The following is a 22,092-nucleotide window of genomic DNA, read 5'->3' on the forward strand; positions in this document are numbered from 1 at the left end:
GGAAGATTGTAAATCATTCTAAAGGTTCAACACACAAGTATCAGTAATAAAAAGATAGCAGACAATTTTTATTCATTCGAATCCATCTGTAACAACCATCTTAATATTTATTTATTGTTTCCTAATCATTGAGGAACCAGAATAGTCGATATGGTGCATGTAGACTTTCTTTTTTATTTTCTTTTCTAAAGGAACAAAACTCAAACATTGACAAGGAAACCGCAGAATAATTCCCGGCACTAAGGCTGGCCATTAACGGACAAAATGCATAATCAAGATAACCAAGCACGATTCGAGGGAGTACAAACCAGAACGAGGAAAATAACAGTCGAGCAACCACATTTAGAACAGAGGTAACTCAAAGCAAACAAATTCTTTGTAATTTCTTTCCATTATAAAATGAAATGCCTGTATATACATAACAGGGTCCGAGTATAACCCTACAAACAGTCACAAAGCCTAACGAGCCAACAAACCCTAGACGAGGGTTTTGGGACGGTTTTCATTGAATACGAATTTACAGAAACAAAGTAGCGAAACACTAGAAAGACTACACCAAATTGACCCAGGATACTTGACTACAACAGCGGGACATCAACGAACAAGTATTGAAGAACTTGGACCATCAGAACCTACAGGCCCTAACTTTAAAAACGAAATTGATGACAGTGACAAAGCCTACCGAGTAAAAGCCAAGGTGTTTACGCCAAGCACGCCCATTAGCAAACCCCCAACCTGCAAGTGAACCAGGACAAGATTGTGAGCCTAGTTGTCGACAATGAAAGGAAAAAGTAGCGAATAAGTGCATACGCAGAGAGATTCTTTTCTTTACCTGGAGGGTTCACAGCGCAGATAGAGCGCAGGCCATTGAGCCACAAACCTCGGATACTGACTGAGACAAAGGAGCGAGTTTTGTTAGAGACAGAATAATAAAGGGAATAGAGTAAATCATGGATGGATGAAGTTACCTAAAGTGAAGTCGAAAACGAAAGAGTGCCACTGCTTTGCAACCTGAATGCATGCACAATACCACTGAGTTTAACCAGCAAAACGACCTCAGAACAAACAATAACCGTGGAGTAAAGATAAGTCAAGCAGCCGCACGAGAATTATAACCATATACTCACGCAGGCGAACAGAACTACCATCCTGTGCACAAGGAGCCGAGTCCACAAGTCACCCAGGTAAATGCAAGTGCCTTACTCTCAGGCAGAGTAGCCCATGACTGGCGCGCACATAATCGCAGCATAGCATCATACAATTGCAGCATAAGAATTACCAGACCAAACCCTCAGCACTGAAGAAACGAAGAGCAGAAATGACCGAGTAACAATAGGAGGAAGGGTTTTGGCAAAGACCGAGGAGTGGGAAATGCAAACCAAGGTAAGGACCGCCAGTACAGTGTTAATAAATACAGTCATAATTGCCACTTTACCAAAGTCCAGATATATCAGTGATTAACGTAATATTGTGTTAATTAAAATCTTTGTTGTGCGGAACTGTGCGGAGTTTTGTGCTAGTCCCATCATCTACGAGATAGATTCAATTTGAAACTCAATCTCTTTATGACTTCCTACCGAAAGATCAAGTCATAGGAGATTCCTCTCAATCCAAAATCTAACAGCTAAACAGGTCTTCAATATCGCTCGCTTGATGTTGTTCTATTCCTTCGCTGCTTTTACTTGTTCGCTACATGTCGTTTTTAGAGTTTGACTCTGAATTTTAATTCTAGATTTCTCAATCCTCGTAGCTTGCCAAGTTATGCTGATAGGTGGTTATCCATATGGTGGACATTTTTCATCTCCAGGCAGTCTCCATCATTTTATTGAAGAGTTGCAACCTGTCTGACAATGAATATTGTTGCGGAAACCAATATTAGCTGCAAAATGTTTATGATTTTGTCATTGTAAGAATATTTTCAGTATAGTTCATTAAGAAACAAAGATTCTAATTATAGATGATGAATACCTTTTTAAGAGTTGAACTTGATTGCTTGAACATGCTGAGATTGCTATAAAATGGTGATAAGAAGGTGAAATGAGATGGCAAAAAGAATTGTCAAAAAGAAACAATTCCAAACTTACATGTCTGGTGAGCTATAAACATTTCAAAACTGAATGCCCTCTAGTATCTCCTTATACAGTTTGCGTACTATACCTTAAAATAATAAAATATTTTCAACCTTATCCATGCAAGATATTGTGATGCCCTCTATGTTTGGCATATTTTAGTAATTGAGCTATTTCGGGTAAGTGGGATCGTTACAAGTATTATTCTCTTAATTTCTTTAAGGAAAGCTCTGAATATGGTTTTGTAGTTTGGATAATTCATCATCACGTTGGTTTTATTAAGATTTTTTTGCTTCGATATTTCAACATTTTTATCCTATTATTTGATTTTTCATCCTTTAACTTCAGTTTTATTAAGGTTTTGTTACTTGGAAATTTCAACATTTTTATTCTTTATTGTTAGTGTAATTGTATTGTACCTGTTGTTGGAAAATCTCGCATCTTGGTGCAAATTCTCACTAAGAAATGAAGCTGTACAACAAACTAGGGGTGTCACCACTGTCACCTCAACAACAACTCCTTTTCTATTTTAGTGGTAACTACAAACCATGACAATGAAGGCTTTCTAGTAGGACTGGGGGATCAAATCACCCTATAAAGGCTAATGTTAAGCAACCCCCAAGTATCCTACAAACAAAACCCATCAACTACTAAGCTTGTAGAGGCTAGGGTTAGCTGGAGAAAGAGTGTAATGCAAGCATTGGGGTTCATAGTGCCTATGGGTCAATATTAAAGCTTTATGAACCTTGGGAGTCTCAAATAGTCCCAGAACACACCCAATGCATACAAAACACAAGGCTGCTGTAAACTAGGGAAAAAAATTGTTGTTTATAACATCAAACAATACTTTATTATAGCAGCAAAACTAACCATTCAAAGTACATAAAAATTATATAGAATGAAAGTTATTGAATTAGCAATTTAGGAATCAAATACCAACAATTTGCAATGGTTAGATTAGCGAGTAGTTGCATGTAAAAAATCATGTCAACCCTAATTTATTGTGGAAAAATGCATGAAAAACCAATTTAATGCACGTTAAAATAATTCAAATTGTTAGGACGTTCATCAATGCACAATATTAAGCCAAATAAGCACATTTTCACTGAAATTTATCCCCAATATCAATACAATAAAAAAAAGAAATTTATTAAATCAGGGTTTTGTAAATTTAAAAGAAAAAAATTCAACCCACAAGAGGAAAAAAGGCTAGTGTCGTCTCAAACAACGGCATGGAGTGTAGGATGCAAACCAAACCTCCATCTCCTAGAGGGAAAAAAACCTAATTCGAACATAGTAGGGTAGATTAACTTATTTTCCCTAGGGTTTAGAATCAGGGTTCTCAATTCTCAAGAAATTCTAAGGAGAAGAAATAACCTACTCTTCTCCTCAAATCTATGGAATATGGGATATCTGAACAAGGGACAAATGCACAAAATTGACAAATAAACCAACATAACAATAATAAAAATAATTTCTATGAACATAAACCAAGTAAAGTAAATAAACTAACTTACTCCACATGCTTCAACCAAGATTCAAGATTAAAACGTTTGAGAAGAGTTCAATCCACCACAAGAGTTAACCCTAAACCTAGTCGCTCAACTAGACCTCCATTGCGCATTAGTACATAGAGAAGTCAAGAAATGATAATCCAATGTGTGACAAGTTGATCCAAGGGATTAAATCAACCTCTTATTTATACCACACCTAGGTAGGTCAATTTTCCTTCAAAACGCTAAAACAACCCCACGAAAGACATAAATCCATGATAAATGCTAACAAGGTCACATGTCGAGCTCAAAAATAACTATCTCAATGCTAAAACATAGCATAAATCCTCAAAAAGACTCACACATGTGAGTAGAAGGCCTAAAAAAGGTGATGTCATCCTCTAAGGGGCCTCTCTCTCATCAAAAGTATCTCTGAGATGATAATGGTCAGCTATCATGCCAGGGCATTTAAGATGATTGTTTTGGGGGTTTTGTTTTAATTTGGAGGACCAATGTGTGAAACAGATTTTAAAACAATGATGCCTAACCTTCTGAATAGTATTAATATTTCAAGAGAGGGCTGCTATTAAAATGCACACAGTGATATAGCTTGTTTGGTGGTGAGCAGAAATAAAGAAATGGTATGACTATCATAGTCTTCAAATTGAAAATTACACAATCATAAGAAAGAAAACCTTTAAACTATGTTCCAAAAGGTTTAACAAAATATGCTTAAGTTTACAACAGATGCTGATGGTTTTATGATTTAGAGGGAATTAATAAAACAAACAGTTTATATAATTCATTCTCTTTATAGATGATCACTTCAGAAGCTTATGAGAATAATTGAAACACAATTACCCCTACTTGGTTATCTTTGTAAAACATAAGATTATGAAGAAAACATTGTGAAATAAAACTGGAAAAACTTACAGAAAAACAAAACTGTATGAATCAGAATTTAGAATCCATTTGCTTTTGTATTAATGATTCAGAAAAGTTAAGTACATTCAATGTTTAGAAATGCTTCTTCAAGGGTGCAACCCTTAATAACTCATGGAAGAGAGTTATTTATACAATCAAAGAACTGAGAAAATATCTTAAACCTATTTACAAAAATAGATAATTACAAAATTAGGAATATAAACTGATAGTCGATCTATCACTATTTTAGTGCTAAGATGTTGATGACTATTGCTGGAAAAAATGAGAACGGTTGAGCTGGTGATGGTTGTCCTTGTAAATATTGAATATTGTTTGATCACCCTTTTAGTCAAGTAAATCAGTTAGTTCTTCTCAGTGTTTCTTATCTGGGATAGATAACTTAATCACCCTCCTATAGACTTCATCCATCTCAATATACTTAGTAAAAGTGGGTTTTACTGGAAATATATGCTTAATTTCATCAAGAATGAAAAAGGAATCTCTGAGTGCATTCAGCACAACCCTTGGTGTTGCTGCACCTCTTATGTTTGAAACTGAAGTAGCATTTGTACCCACCTCTGTAAGCTTTCGAACATAATCGTCAATGGGCATTAATTTGTCATTAATCACAAGCATAGAGGGCAAACCCTTGTTGGTCAAGGGTTAAATCCTACTGAAAAATATTTGAACTAAGTATTCACACTGCTGCACTTTTCCTCCAATTGAAGGATGAGGTTTTTTTTGGTAATGATCTTCTTTACTTCCAATATAGTTGTTGTTCTGTCATTTATTCCCTGTTATAGATCTAACCCAGAAATATATGATAGCTCTGATACCACTTGTTATATATCTGATATGAACATATAAGACAATGCAAATATACCCAGAAATAATATCATAGAAATAGATAGAAATGCTTCTTTATTGATCAAACCCTTAAAGCAGGGAAACACCATATATTCACTCCTTAAGGAAGGAGAGCACTCCCCAAACCATATGCCTGTTCATACAATAATTCCTTGATATCTCTCAATGGGGAGTCTCTAGCCTCTATATATGCCTCATACATACAATACCATGGGTCATTACCATGGTTCCCTCAATACTATCTATTTAATACCATGGGCCCATTACATTATTGCTAACTGCTTGTGGTCCCTTACATGATACGGGTTAACCACCTTATTTATTACTATGGCCCATCCCATTATTACATTATTCCCTTGGGTAACTCCCTTTGTACCCCATATTATCCCCCTAGGTATATTACATTCCACCCCCCTTAACAAGTTTCGTCCCCGAAACATGGGAAGAACACAAATAATAATATCTACTCAAAAGAGTAGTCCACTGGTACCATGTACGTGCATTTAGCCATCCAGGAGAAAGGTGAATTCTCGATCCCGCTGGTGCCTCGCTCGCGTGAGATGGAAATTGACCCTGGCGGTGCTTCTGTGTTGATGTGTAGTAGTTGGATCGTTGCTCCTTTCTATCTATCATGTTGGGGTTGTTGTCTTTGTGGCTAATTCGTTGCCATCTTGTTGGTTGTTTTCTTGCGGGGTGATGTGGGTGGTGATATGCTGAAGTTTTAACCAATAGTGTAGTTTTCTTTAATTCACCACCTAATGGAGCTTGATTGGTATTTGGTATATGTTGTGGTGCCTGCTGTTGTTTCTTATCTTCCAATATTACTTCAACCACTAATTCCTCATCTGATGTATCTATACCTGTAACATTTTCTGCTTCAGCCTCGTTGTACTCCACCTATACCTGGTTTGATGTTTGTGTTTGGTTGTCGACCATCAAGGGCTCATCATCTGATGTGTCAATCCCTGGAATATCTTCTACTTCAACCTTCTTGAATTCTCCCTGTTTATTGATGGAAATATCCTGTAATGTAATTTTTTTATACCAGAGCTTCAAGAATTTCTTCTGCACATAAATATTGACAGTACCCACAGATTCCATCCAAGGATATCCCAAAACAACATCCATGTTATCCATATATGAAGTATAAAAATCACCATGCAACATATATTTATCCATAGAAAGCTTCAAAGCTTTATAAATTTGCACCTGCTCATTATTAACCTGTGTGTGCTCCATGTGTTTTGTTGGCCCTTGTAATTTTTTTGCCAAATTGACATTTATGAGATTTTGCTTGCAACTCGGATTTATTGACACAATGATTCTCTCCTTTTGAATCAATCCATGAATCTACAATAAAGATATATTAGTAGGAAATAACCCCACATGTTTCTTCTTATCTTGTTTTCTAGCATGAGACCATCGGTCTAAAAGGAATTTTTCAAATTCTTCATCTGACAGTTTGGTCAACTGCTCACGGTCAAGTGAGAACCACCATATAGAAGCCTTATCTTTCATACCAATCCCTAGGAAACTTTTCCAATTTTTTTTCCATAATGACTTTTGTTTTGCTATGAATTCTTCAATAGTAGGGCCATTATCTTTCCCTGTAAAAAGAAGAACCGCTATGAAGAGTGTTTGAAAAAAAATTTCACTCACTTGGCGAAAATTTGAAATGGCTACAATTCTGTCAATATTTCTCAGAATCCCTATTATGAACTGTTTTCGGAAATGGAACAACCCTTCTGCATCTGCCCATGTTGTAGAAATCTCGGTCTAGGCACTGGAATTTCAGATCCGCGCTGCAATTGTCTTGCCGCCACAAAAATTTCTGAAAAAAGCGCTGACTTTAAATCAACGATATCTCCCTCATCCGGACTCTGATTCAACTGATTTTTTTTTTTTTTTGAACTTGGGTATTCTTTCACAAACTATCCAGATTTGCAATTAGATTCTGCAGATTTTGCACCAGAATGTATAGATCTTCTCCGCAAACGCGCCGCCTCGAAAAAATGTCTGCAACCCGACTGATTTTTAAATCAGCGATATCTCCTTCATTTGGACTCCGATTCGACCGATTTTTTTTTTTCAAATTGAGTATTTTTGCATCAACAACTCAGATCTACAATTAGATTCTGCAGATTTTGCACCAGAACGTACAGATCTGATCTGCAAACTCGCCGCCTAAAAAATTCCTGCAAAAAAAAGTAAAAAATTCTTTGCTTTGTCCAAGAAAGTGCTTTGATACCACCTGTTATAGATCTTACTCAGAAATATATGATAGCTCTGATACCACTTGTTATATATCTGATATGAAAATATAAGACAATGCAAATATACCCAGAAACAATAATACAGAAATAGATAGAAATGCTTCTTTATTGATAAAACCCTTAAGGTAAGGAAACACCATAAATTCACTTCTTAAGGAAGGAGAGCACTCCCCAAGCCATATGCCTATTCATACAATAATTTTTTGACATCTCTATATGGGGAGTCTCTGTTCTCTATATAGGGCTCATAAATACAATACCATGGGTCATTACCATGGTTCTCTCAATACCATCTATCTAATACCATGGGCCCATTACAATATTGCTAACTACTTGTGGTCCCTTAGATGATACGGGTTAACCACGTTATTTATTATTATGGCCCATCCCATTATTACATTATTCCCTTGGGTAACTCCCTTTGTACCCGATATTATCCCCCCTAGGTATACTACATTTCCAATTCCTTAAGCTCATCGCTGTCTTTAGAATTTAGGAACTTGATTATTTCAGAAGCAATTTCAGGCATGTTCTCAAGCTCTTTAGAAATAGTTTCCACAGATTCCCGAGATTTCTCCAACAAGTCTTTCTATCAAAGATTATCTTGATATAGGGCCAGATATCCTTGACTGATTCTGAAATTTCTTCCCATAGAATTTCCTTTGCCAAACCTAGTTTGTTTCCAAGGTAGGACTCTTTGATTTCCATCTGCAAAACTTCAATCTGACTTTTTGTCCTTTGCAACTCTGCTGCATGTGAACTGTCTGCAACTGTCTTCATATGCTTTAATTCCTTTAGTTCATCATGCAACTTCTACATTTCAACTGTCTGAATGGAGAGATTTTGAACAGCTTCTGCAAGTTGTTCAACTCCTTCTGCTGTACTTGTAGTTGATGATGTGCCTGAAGTAGAAACCCTGGTAATTGAGACTACTGAAAGGGGTACTACATCCATTTGAGTTTGAGTTCTTTTGACAACTTCCTCTTTCTCTTTGACCAGTTTCTCCATCTGCTCTTCCATCTGTTCTATTTGCAAATTTTGTTCCATGATGAGCTTCATCATGTCAGGCTTCTGAGTTTCAGTTTCTTCAATCTGTTTAGCCATCGGGTGATCAAAAGATGACAACTTGAGTTGCTTCTTTAATGTTGCAACTGAAGCATTTTTCTTCTTAATTAGTTCTTTTGCAGCATTTATGTTGGAGGGATCATATCCCTTCTTCAGCACTAGATCTTCTAAAGATTTGATCTTTGTGTCCTTTGCTAATGAGGAGACTTTCTCCAACTTGAGCTGTGACTTTGTGTTTGCCAAGGTGACCTGCAACTTTGACAAACTCATGGCAGTATGAGTAAAGATGGAAGAAATCATCTGTCCAGTTTGTTTGTGCATCTCAATTTGATCAATCGAATGCACATCCTTTACATTAAACTCAAATGAAGATTACTTCTGATAATGTGCATGAGTCCTGGGCTGTGGAATCTAAGCTTGTAGGAAAGCCATCTGCATTTTTCCCTTCTCAGAATCAAAAACTGAAATAAGTCTGGCTTGAGAGTTGGAGGAATGTTTCCAGAATTGGGTGTGGGTGTTAAATTTCAACTCTTCATTCTTCTTTTTAATCTCACTGAAAACATGAAATATGTCCTCCTCCTTGTCCTTCTGAATGCTTCCACTGGTCTGAATTACCTGCTGTTCATGAGAAGTAGTGGAATGAGTTGGGGATTGGGTAGACTGTCCACTAGAATGTGTATAAAGCACAGTCTCTCCAAGTCCATCAAATGTGGTTTTTTGAGACTCATGTGTTGCACCAACAATCACAGAGATCCTAGGTCTCTTCTTTCTATGCACAATCCTAAAGCCCTGGCTTGATGCTTCAGTTGTAGGGGATGACTGTTCTTCCCTTCCTCTTTTGGCTGTCTTTTCCTGTGCAAGTGGAGTTTGTACATTTGAAGTAGAAACTGCCTGCTCTTCAGCTTCTTGGAGGGTGTTCTCTGTCCATTCCAACTGATTTTTGTATTGTTCTATTTCAGGCCTGGCTATGTGGTGATATGCAGTAAACTTGTTTTCCACCCTGAGTTTAAAAATCACTCCCATTGGGTCATAAGACCAAGTGAAACTGAGACCAAACTTCATTTCCTTTAGTAACCTGTCTGCTTCTTCTCCTGCTGCTCTGGTATTGCAGATGAATGGACCAACCTGAGCTTTTAGCTTGAATTGAGATTTCTTCTTTGTTGCCACAAAGTGTACTTCATCTACATTTAACCTTTGCCTAATATATTCCAGTGCAAAGATTTTGATGGGGAGGTACTTGGGAAGTTTGTAGGGTGGAAGCTCACAACCATAAACCCTGATTTCTGTGTAGTTTTGGTAAAGATACCAATCTCCTGTTGTGGCTTGATCAACTAGCTGCAACACTTTCACAATTTCATCACTAATTCTTGGTACTGCAGTGCTGCTCATAAGACTAATAGTTGGATGAATAAACAATTCTATGAACTGTTTATAGGTAAACTCTTATTTCTCCTCCATTCCTTCCTCATCTAGCTTCTATAAGGTAAATGGAAATTTGTCTCCTTGAAAATATATAAAAAGGTATACAGGTACTGGAGCATACTTGAATACTTCTTTAGTATTAAACTCGACAAATTTCTCATGTATGGCTTCAGCTAGGAATTCGCTGAAATTATAAATAACAGTGGGTTTGGAATCAACAGAAAAGATAGACAAGAAACCTAGGATGGCATCATTAACATATTGATCAGAGTTATAACCAAGCAGATAGGACAAAATAGTGGTGATTTGCTTGGTTCTATCAGGGAACATGGATGAGTCATAAGGAGGGTTTCTTTTAGGCAGAGGACTATCAATAGCTAGGAAAAGTTCAAGAGTCTGGGATCTTTTAGTAAAATCTAGTTTTTGATAGGCTTCTATCAAGCTTTCATGGGAAAAAGGATGGGTTGGTGTAATAGTAGGGGCTTGCAACATCTTTTCAATGGACTCAACATTGATTAAATAGAGGATTTCTCTTGTGGGTGAAATGATTGCTCTTTGGCTGGGATCATAGGATTCATGGAATTTCCTGACAAATTCAGGTGCTCTGTGTATCTGAGGGAAAATGTAGTGGGGAAGGAGGGAGTCCCAAAGTCCTATTTCATCTGTCTGATCAATTAATTGATCTTCCATCCAGCAGTAAATTTCATATAAATCAAATTGAGAAGAAGTCTCAATGATTTTACAATCTCTGTCGACCAGGGGGGTATGATGGAAGTCAACTTGTGGATTTACAAGGGGATTTGGGATTTGTGCAACTTCTTTTCCCTTAGGAGGCATTTTATCAAATGAATTTGTAGACTGAAAATGATAGAAATGGAAAAATTGGTCTGAAACAGAGTGATCATAGTAAAAACAGTATGACTGAAAAAGAGACAAGTGGACCTGGATGTCGGCTTTCTTCTGAACATGACAAAATAATTGCTTAATTGTTGAACCGTCATTGAGCTATAAGGAGGAAATCTTGAATGATCAATTTAGTTATAGAAATGCATTGTGTAACTGTTTTCATGGAGGAACAAGGCTTTTAATGGAAAAATTGGAGCGAAGCTGTTGAATGAACGGTTAAATCTACATTAATTATCCAACAGGATTAATTAACGGGTCTTTGGGACATAAATTCACGGGAGTTATGAATTGAATGAATAACGGATAGGCGACAGTTGATTGGATGGAAGAAGTGACATGGAGCGGACGTGGACATTGACATGGAGTGGCAGTAAATGGTCACACGTAAACCGCATTCGGGAGCAACTTGAGGCAGTAAGTTGTTTCAGGATTTTAAGTCCCGAAAGACTAAAATGAGGAAAAGGTGGTTTAAAAAGGCGGTTTCGGAAACTGCCCATTTCGAACCCCCCCCCCCCCCTCGGCTGATAAAGTTCAGACGGCAAATGAGGGCCGAGGAGGGATGTGGGCCATCGAATCTCGGGGGAGCATGCGGGATGAAAGGTAAGGTGGAAGGGATTTAACATGTGAGGCGGAAGTGATGGTGGGGTCACGATTTTATGGCAGATGTGACAATTTTGAGTAATGGGGGAATAAATGAATGAATTTAAAATGCAACATCGTATGCACGCATTATCCAATGTTACAACTTAGGATAAAATCCTTTCATGCTTCAATTATTTCTCAGATGTGTACCTACCCTTTATACTCCTAACATTTTCATTTATTCATCTGAGTGCATCTAGGTTAGCAACTCAATATTTTATTTTAATGACTAATCTACCTCTATCCTTTATTTCCTCCATTGGCTCAGGTTAAATTGTTGAGCCAATTATATTTGCTACCTATTGACAAACAATTTAAATCAAATCCAATCATGATTAAACTGTACAATTGGATTGTATGAACTTAGTGTGGCATTTAAACAATCCGCACACAATTTTAATTGCAAGACTAAACTATGCTAAGAGTAGTGGCATTTGGATTTTCAACACTTTCAGAGTTTATTATTTTTTGCTTTTCTTGCTAACCTAACATTTTATTTTTGCCTCCATTTTTTAGGGCATCTATTCTATCATTTTATTTGATATGGACTTATTCATAAAAATATCCCTAACCTTTTTTATTTAATATTCTTTTTGTCTGTATCCTAACTTAACATTTTCTGAAATATATTTTCATTTTTTGACTAATTGATACTAACTTACCAAAACCAAAAAATGCTACAACACGAAGGACACCTCAAAAGGTGTATATCATCAACAAGCTATCTCCATTATCAAGGGGAAGTGCTCCATCATCAAGTAAACCATCTTCATCATCAAATGCACCATCCTCTCCAAGATGTCATGCTTTAGGGTGGCATCGTCATGTCTCCAAATCACTCTAGGATGATGTACCAACCATCATCAGTGAAGGTGTACCAACCCCTCCAAAGGGGTCCCACACCATCATCATCATCAAATCCACTCATCCACAACGAAACGTCCATCAAGAGGGTACAAAGCTACCTTGGGGGTGTCTTACGGGGTCTTGGGGTGCATTATCTCTAGAAGCAATGTCCAAGCTCAATTGAATATCAGCCAAGGTGTTGGGGAAAGAGGAGGTTATCAAGAATGCTATTGAATCATCAAAAGGCCTGATGCTCCTCAAAAAGTGGGCAATGTCTTGCCTGGAAGTGCTCTAGTGAAGTCTCCCTGTGGGTTGGATGTCCTCTTTGAAGTGTTGAAGAAGCATAGTGTGATCCCTCAAGGGATGGCCATCAATACTTTGGAGAAAGCACCTAACACGACTCATGGACTCAAGTGAGATGATCATCGAAGGCATTACAAACCATGAATGCATTAGAGTGGGCCATATTTAATGGAACAAGGCATCAAAGTATATCACACAAGCCTCATCTTCAAATGTATTTCTAGCTTAAGACTTGTAAACAAGTTACCCCACTTAAGTATTGGAGGGCTATCACTTGGCTCTATTAGGTGCTTCACACCTCAAGTGGAGGAGCAGTTCCTAGGTTGATCCATCAATCAAAAGGTGCAATTGGAAGGTGATAATGACTTAGGATTTACTTCATAGATGATTCCACTATGGTGTACCATCTATGCAACCATTGTCCTTGAGCATTATGATGCGAAGAGGGAGTAATTGTGGGGCCTAAGTTATCCTTTTACTTGGCCTATTTTTACCACCCCTTTTGTGTGCCTTTCTCTTTAATGGTTTTCTTTTTCTTTCTTGCAAAGTAATAGCTTGGATTACAAGCTTCACTTTCATATCATACCCCTTCAAGGATGAGGTGGTTTATTGCTCATCAGGGTTGGGACATTCAAAGTTTGTTTCATTTAGATAAATCATGATATACCATGAATTGAGTGAGGGCTAATGGAGGGAGTAGGGGGGTGAGGGTAGTGCTCAGGTTAGGCATTTGTCCATGCACTTTCATTTTCTACCAGCCATATTTTGCATTTTAACATTTTTTTTCTTGTGGCTATATATGCTTTTATCTTTCTTTTAACTTCATCAACCTCTTAGGGCAAAGTTTTTGGGCCCTCTACTCAAGGACAAGGTACAAAAGGAATCAATGAATGTGAGCAGAAAGCACTCAACTAGACGAAGGGACTTGGAACAAAGGAAACGGAAAAAAGTGTAAAATAAGGATTACCATGGACATGCAACATTAATCAGTGCCTCCTATTCATGCCTTTCCTATAAAGTGAAATAAAAGGCCTTAAGGAGGTTCACACTAGACTAGGGGTGAGTGATAACTGCCAAGGCGAAGCAGGGGAGCAATTGTATAGTAAAAAGTAGTCAATCATCCAATTTAACCCATGATCCATACTAGAATGCCTTTAACCATTAAATGAAAGCACTGCATTACAAAAATGGTTAGTGTACCTCATATTCGAATACCCACCTTCATCGATTGTATTGGCTTGATGAAAATAATTACTGACCGAAGAGTGGTTGAGAGGCATTTGAGACTAGCTATGTGTGGATCATGGTGGGGTTGCTAGTTTGCAAGCTAGATCAAAAAGGGAAAATTTTTCCGTAGGGGTTAACCACAAGCTAGTGGGTAACAATACCCTATCTAATTCTTTCATAAGAGCTTTCAATGCTTCATTATCTTGATTTATGTTGGTAGATTATCTAGCTAAGAAAAAAATTATAAATTTTGCATCTTGAGGATCAAGCATCTATCTTTTATGAGTGTTACATCATGTCAAGGCTTTCCCTCTTAGCTTGTGGCCCACTATTTTGTTATTCTATTTTATTTTTATTTTCTAAGGAAAGACATACATATTATAGTAAAATTTATAATAAGATAAACTTCAAAACCAGGGCTATTTATTTCTTCTATAAAGATAGTGTTACATCTCAAATTATTTGCAATGTACCCTATATTTTTTCATGAGACGTGACCATGATGATGAGTCCAAAGTGTGATGATTGCTTTATATGTGATCTTGTGGGATGAGTTGATGTACAAGTGTTGGCTAGTTGGTGGCCTAGATCCCCTATGGTGGATGGTCATGGAAAGTCCTTTTAGTCCCCATTCTCAAGGTGATTGGTTTTATTGCTCTTGCCAACTACCCCTTGATGGTGGTAACTCCCATCATGTTGGGAATTTATGTCCTAGGTAGGTATTTAGACATCTTGAGGTGGATCTACTTTGACACATGATTTATGGGAGCACAAGCTACTCACTTATTGTATTTCTATGCAAATGTGATTGTGATTTGCAAGGGTTGTCACACAGATGGTTTAGCACATTCTATTTCTTACATATGTACCACACATTGGTCATGATCCCTCAAAGGTGATTCTATTAATGCTTATCTAGTTACATGTTTCCTAGGGAAATCTCACATTTCTTGAAGCATATCACATTTTTCGAGGCATTGGTAACCCTCTAAGGCATATATTGTGATGTTCTTGTTGCCACAAATTTTAGCAAGCCCTGGAGAGGGAACTCTACAAGGTTAAAGCTAAACCAAGTGCTAACAATGGGGTAGTGGCCCACTGTCACCACAGCGAAAACCCCCTACTCTTTACGGATTTTCATTGATGGGAGTCTTGATAGGATAAGATCACATATAAAAGGTATTCAGAGGGTGGAGAATAAGGTGATCAACGAATATCTCCTTAAGAAAGACTCAATATTTGGGTTAAGGCTTGACTAGGAAGCAATTCACTTATACAAGAAGGCCTAGAAATATATGTGCAAGATCTAGGGTTTGATAGGTTAAGAAAGTGTTGCAGTTCCCAAAGGTCAAGGCAAGGAGAAAAATTTCCTTATTATTGATTTCAACAACGCCAAGGCTAATGAAACCTTCAAGGAAGTCTTCATCAAACTAGGGTTTTCCTCTTAGGACAACACCTAGGGAAAGAGATTTTATGGATGAAATTGAAGTGGATGCCCATGAAAATGAGAAATCTTGTATCTAAGACACTTCTCTTTATGTTTAGACTCTCCAACCATGAAAATTTTCCTTCCTTAGAATTTTGCACCAAGCCCTAGTTGACTAGTCTCGCCTTAAAAGAATTGATTTTTAGGAGGGAGAAAAAATGGATGCAAAATAGGATTGATCACCTATGGTTTGGACTAGTGCCTTGTTCCTTGGGTATATGGAGTCAAGGATGTCAAATATAAGCTAGTCTTGTTCCTAAGGAGGTTGAAATTTGATGCCCTAGCACAAATTTCAAACATTTACCCACTCAAGGAATAATGGAGTTTATGGGAAGAGCTTCAAAGAGTTTCACCACTTGGACATGTGAAAACTCATTGAAATGCAACAACTGGAATTAATTCTCCTAATTGATTATTCAATTTATTAATTTTGATTAATATCGTATTAATTGTTGAACAATCTAGGGCAATTAGGTTAATAATGAGATTCTTCTAACGATGATAACTATTTGTGAAGAACTTTTATTTTTCTTAGTAGCACAACATTCTCTTATTATTATTAGTGTGTGTTCTCTTACTTCATTAAACAATTACCAAAAACACCCTCAACACCTTCAACAACATGTTCATTGCCCCACATTATTCGCGAGATGATGCACTTGGAACAACATTGCCCCTAGTAGGCTTAGCAATGTACACATGGTTTGGCAGTTGATCCAAGGCCCATAGGAGGTTTGTCTCACCCTTGAGACATGGGATGGAAAGCACCATCGTCAATGCCCTCATTTTGAGTAGTCTACAAGCTTATCTTTCACCAGGAGATCCATGAGACTAGTATTTGTATCCCAAATCCACTTTGAAGCACCACATGATGACCAACATGGACATCAAGGGGCTGTCCACTTGTGCATTATTTATGGAGCCCTCTCTCTGATTTTGGTACCTTGAGATCTCAACGTGGCTTTCAGATGACCTCATTTCATCACGATGTCATCATGTTGGCCTACTATTGGATGGTTCATTCATAATTTTTGGAGCTACTTGGTGGGATTGTCACCAAGGCCTTATTTTGCACATTAAAATAATGTTAGGGGCTTTAGAATAGGAATTCAACCTTTAAAGGTCTCATATAAATAGAACTTACTCTCATTGTGAGAGAGCAACATCATCACTTGGATTTCTCTTGTAAAAATAATTTTGCATTTTTCTCTTGGACGGATTGAAGATTCTTTGATGCATTTCGATATCTTTGGAAGCTAGAATTTTGATCCTTCTTTTAGCTACTTCTTTATTTGTGGTTGGATCTATCTTATTGTCATCTTTTAAGTACTCTTTGATCATATTTTCTTTTGAAATGATGTCTAATGTATGGAATTCTTTCAACTAGTGAATGCTATTGTGCCCTAGTTTATTGAATATCATTCTAAAGGTTATATTGGTTGGCAATTGCATATGTTACTCATTGCATGACAATAGATGAATGTTTCTAGTGCATGAATTTTGTTTGTCTTCCATGAAAATCCATAGATCTTGGGTGGGTAAATGTTAAAGCTTGATTGCCACGACATCCATTCTTTAGTCTCCTTGAAGACGTTTTTGGAAAATATTGAATCATCTTAGACTCCATAGCCCAAGGATTAGGCGTTGGTCCAAGAAAAATTGGTGATCAACCTTTCTTTCCCTTTCTTTTCTCTTCTCCAAAATTTTGGCCCCTTTTCCCTTGGACGTTTATCTAGGTTATCTAGAGAAATTCCTTAGAGGAAACATTTTCAAATTCTGTTTGGATAGAACTCTTCCATTGTGTCTCCTCTAGAGGATCTCAAATTTTGGTGGAATTCCCATGGTTATTTCTCCATAAATGTGTGCCCTAGAAGGGTAACCTTGTTAGCTCTCCTTGGATAAGGTGGCCTTCTTGAGGGTCATATGTGCTTTGTATTCAAGAGAATAAATCATAAGAGATCCTTTCCTCTCCCTTACCTTGACCTAGAGAATACCTTGGAGGAACTCCTCCAACGATTATCCCCAAACCCTAGGTCTAGTGTAATCTTTGTTGAGGTCTCTCACAAGGAGCGAAAAGCCTATTTGAAGTCTCAAAATCATTTCGCTAGGTTCCTTTGACGTCTTATTTCATTCTTGGGGTCTTGACTCTAGGCATATCTATCCTCATTGCAAATTTCAAGCCCTAGATCATGATCTCCATTCTAGGTCTTTCATGGAGAGCCTTTATCTCTCGCAAACCATTGTTGAGCCTCTCCTTGAATGGGTCTAGTGGAATCACTTCACACATAAATCATTAACTCGTCCTTTCTGAAGTTATTCCTCTCATATTGGGACTCCTCCCATCGGTGAAATTAGGTAAAGAAAAAGGGACATTGACAAAGGTGACAGTGAGTCTCTGTCCCATTGTTGTCACTTGATCTAGTTGTTGTCCTATAGGTTCTAGATTGTGTGGCAACAGAGCTCATTCTTGGTTTTTGTCTACGTGCTAATTTTAATGTCTTGGCAATCTTTTGCATTTTGATTTTCTCTTTATTTTCTTTTCTTGCGTCCATCATATGCTATTTTTGTTTCTTTTCGCTACACCAACCTTCCTGGGTAAATTTCCAGTCCCTACCTAAGTATGAGTGGCAAATCCCAATGAACCAATGGTTAGTTGAACCTAAAGAATGGAGTTGGAATATAGGGCTTGTAATGTGAGATGGAAAGTGGTAATTTTGGAATAGGGAGAGATGTGACTACGCTATCTCAATCAGGGTTTCCCATGTAATGCGCTTCCTGAAGCCATTGGGCCATTATGGGAGGTCCCACTGGGCAAGGATTTGAAAATTAAGCCCCCATTTAAGGTGGGGAACAAGGCTAGGGTCAAAACCCCTCCTTCCAGGTTACCGCATGAACCATGCCAAATCCCCAAATAAAAACAAGCATAAACACCTGATTGCAAGATGAATAAGGTAACTTTTTGGTTAGAAGCCTACTTTCCAACATGTGCTCTTAGTTGATGGGATAGGGAAAATGTGTAGCTGATATCTTGAAGAAATTTGGGATGGTGGATTGCAAGCCTATATCGACACCCATGATTACTAACTTGAAGAGATTGAATGCTTCTGAGTTAGAGTTTGTGGATTCCACATTGTAAAGGAAGTTGATTAGTTCTTTGATGTATCTGGTCAACATTAGGCTATATATATGCATTGTCATGAATTGAGCCAATTTATGATGAAGCCGAGGAGGATGCATTGGGTTGCAGTAAAACATGTGCTTAGGTATCTATGAGGTACGTTGGAGTATGGGTTGAGGTATGTTAGGAGTGGTGGAGTGCAGATGTAGGGCTACACAAACTAAGATTGGGTTGGGAGTGTAGTGGACAAGAAGAGCACGTCAAAGTGTTGCTTCAACTTGGGGTCAGTAATGATCTCATGGTTTAGCAGGAAACACTCTTCCATGGCACTCAGTTCAGTAGAGGGCGAGTACATGGAAGCGAGTTAAGTGAGTTGTGGGGCCATTTGGCTTCGCAAGGTGCTCATAGGGTTATTTGGTTTCAAGTTGGATCCTAGAGAAATTCACTGTGATAATGAGAGTTGCATCAAACTGTCAAAGAATCCAGTGTTCATGATAGGTCCACGCGTATAGAGATAAGTTATTACTTCAGTGGAGACAGGGTTTAGAGGGAAGTTGTGAAGCGTTAGTATATCTCCACAGGGGAGCAGGTTACAAACATTCTCACCAAGCCTCTAGTGAAGTAGAAATTTCTTTTCTATAGGGATATGCTAGGGGTGGTACAAAATATCTTCCTTGCTAGGAGAGAGTATTGATAGTGTTAGCTTAGACAGGTGATCCTGCATGGGTTAGGCGTCAAACATGCAAAAGATGTCCAAAAGCCTCTTTAGGTATTTGCTCATGTTGAGTAAGTGACTTTTATGATCTTTTTCTCAAGACTAACTTAGGAAAAACACATTGATTAATTTATTAATTAAGGTTGACTGATAGGTTAAGGTTTTTTAATGAAAAGTAAATTAATTTACTTTAGTGAGTTACATCTAATCTTTACGATCTCAAGTAAGCCTTAGGATCTAATCTTAGCCATCCATCACTTAGGAGATGTAGGATTTGAGATCTAAAAGAATGAGAAGTTATAAAAGAAGCCGAAGGGAGAGGTGGAAGACACATCGATTTCATTGAAAAAGTGAATTTCTCAAGAGGAATGAGAGACTCAAGATTGAAGAGAAAGAAAAGTGTGCAACAAGGAGAATTTGGTGAGAAGAATTTGGAGGAGGCCAAGCTCTTGGAGAGAGGAGCGAAGACATCCAAAGAGGCTTTGTGCAGGGGGGCCATATGGCCTAGGTGAAGGGTGAGTTTCTTCCAGTGTGCAGGGGGCTGTACAAGGCTAGGAGAAAGGATGATGATTTACAGGTTGGAGAAGCTGAGTTTCCGAGGGCCAAATTTTTAAGGAGGCCAAAATTTCTAGGGGTGAAAATTTCAGGTTTTATTTTTGCTGTATTTTCCATGTATTCCCGAAGGGTCATTTTCCCTGTGAAGGAACAGGAGCCCTTATTTTGCTGAGTAATGAAAGTGAAGGAGAATTTGGAGGGAGAAAATGTTTATTGTGTTTGTGACTGATTTTTTGATTAAATTTCCACGGCAATTTGTTTAAGTTAAAATACCAGGGTATTTTTATTCAATAGTTTTTCAGAAAAATAATTTATTGGGTGCATACATTCTCCAGGCATAAAATAAATTTCTAGGAATTTAAATCAGACCTGGAATTGGAAAATCTAACAGATAACAAATCAAATAATCATGTGTGTGAGAGAGAATAAGTATAGTAATTTAATCTCAAGGGTTAGTTCAAGTTATTTGACTCTCCATGCTGAAGTTGTATGGACCAAAGAGGTTATGAAGTCGAATCCACCATGACCCTCAGAATTAGGCATACATGTTGTACCCAAACACCATTCACAGAGTGTGAAGAAGTGCCTAAAGAATTTACCAAGGAAGTTTTTCATGGAAGAAAAGGAATTAGTAATGTCTTATACATACCAAATTCTTAATCAGTGCTCATGTAACCCCAATTCCTGGTCGCACTACTATTCACTTATACAAGTGGTCCCTTTTCTGGCTATAGGGATCGCACACATAAAAGTTAGTTTACTTTGATCTGAAGTTGATGTGGGTACCTTTAAGGATAAAAGCTCGTGTGTTGAAAAAGTGCATGTTCAGGTGAAAGCATCTATGCACTACTAAAAACTGGTTAACCTACTGAAACGATTAGCTGAATTACACTGCAATCTGAAGTTGGTGTCGCTACTTTTACTGATAAGCTTGTGCGTTGAAAGTTGCATGTTCAGCTTAAAACACGACTGCAAATTGAAAGGAACTAGCGAAAGAAAAATTTGTATGATTGTGACGTCCTAAGCTATGGTGTAAAGATTCCAATTTTTTGTCGCTACTGTGCTTGCTTTTTTATCTATATAGTAACAAATGTGGCATTTGGGGTGCAAAACAAAACTTACGTAGTTATATATTTTCCTTCTCATTGTCTTGCACCCTGCTATAGATTTTTAAATGTACAAATGTTTGGTGTGTAGGAACGCCGTGTAAATGCTCGAGAAGATGAGGAATGGAAGAAAAACAATGCTGCGCAGATGGCTGCTATTCAGATCTTTAGTTTTAAACAACTATTAGATGAAGCATGCAAGGTGAGTTGTATATATTTTGTAATTTTACGATGGGTGAAGATTGTATGCTGCCCAATTATGCGATCATATATGCAGTTGACTCATATTTGTGCGTATTGCTCATAGCTCTAGGAGATGATTCTCTTGGATATTGATATATCATTTGGTTTTTTATTTCAGGATATAACCGATAAAACAGATTATGAATGCTTCGCCAAAAAATGGCGCCATGATCAAAGATTTAAAGTTCTGGGTCGTAAAGAGCGGGAGTCGTTGTTGAATGAAAGGTAAAAGCATGGCATTTTTTAGAATAGGAGTCATTCTCCAACGATCTATAATTCTGTATTGTCATTTAGAATTTGTCCCGATTTATTCCCTGTGACATTTGGGGTTGATACAAGCATTTAGAATTCAGATTGCTCGAGTGTCCAATTTAGGCCGGGTCTCTGTTTTCTCTGCCTTTTTTGTCATAAGCTACCTGTACTCCTTTCTCAGCAGTCTGTCCTAATGGGCTTCACCTATGGTAGTGTCAAAAAGAGTCAACATTGTTTTGGTCTTAATCACCGTGTATCCCGTATCACTTCAGAAAAACTCGAATCATGTCAAATCTCAAGCAGTAGTGAATTGAACGGCAAACATATGTGTATATACATGCTTATGGTTTGGTTTTTGTCGAACTTAAAATTATAAAAACAACCTCCTTCCCACCCCCCACACACGGACATGTATTGGAAAAAGTGCTTTATTGAATCCTATGGTAAAATGACCGGATACATGAAAGGGTTGCACGAGTCTCTTGATTCACAGAATTACTTGACACTGCATTTGACATTGCATATATTGAGTACTACCACAGCGACTAGGAGGATTCAAAGACATATATTAAAGAAACAA

The 22,092-nt window shown here is 37.6% G+C and overlaps 1 protein-coding gene across 1 annotated transcript in view; it reads left to right on the forward strand.

Moving 5' to 3' along the window:
- Window positions 1–21,489, forward strand: part of LOC149156975 (protein MID1-COMPLEMENTING ACTIVITY 2-like) — a 64,176-nt gene extending 42,687 nt beyond the window's left edge. The window contains exons 2-3 of the mRNA XM_089444930.1: window positions 21,109–21,219; window positions 21,379–21,489. Coding sequence (XP_089301056.1) covers window positions 21,109–21,219; window positions 21,379–21,489 — 222 coding nt within the window. The remainder of the gene's footprint in view (window positions 1–21,108; window positions 21,220–21,378) is intronic.
- The last annotated feature ends 603 nt before the right edge of the window (window positions 21,490–22,092 follow it).

This window comes from Pinus tabuliformis, chromosome 9 (assembly GCF_031772625.1).
Source record: "Pinus tabuliformis cultivar Carrire ecotype Pingquan chromosome 9, CPIR1, whole genome shotgun sequence".
NCBI classification, from domain to species: Eukaryota; Viridiplantae; Streptophyta; class Pinopsida; order Pinales; family Pinaceae; genus Pinus; species Pinus tabuliformis.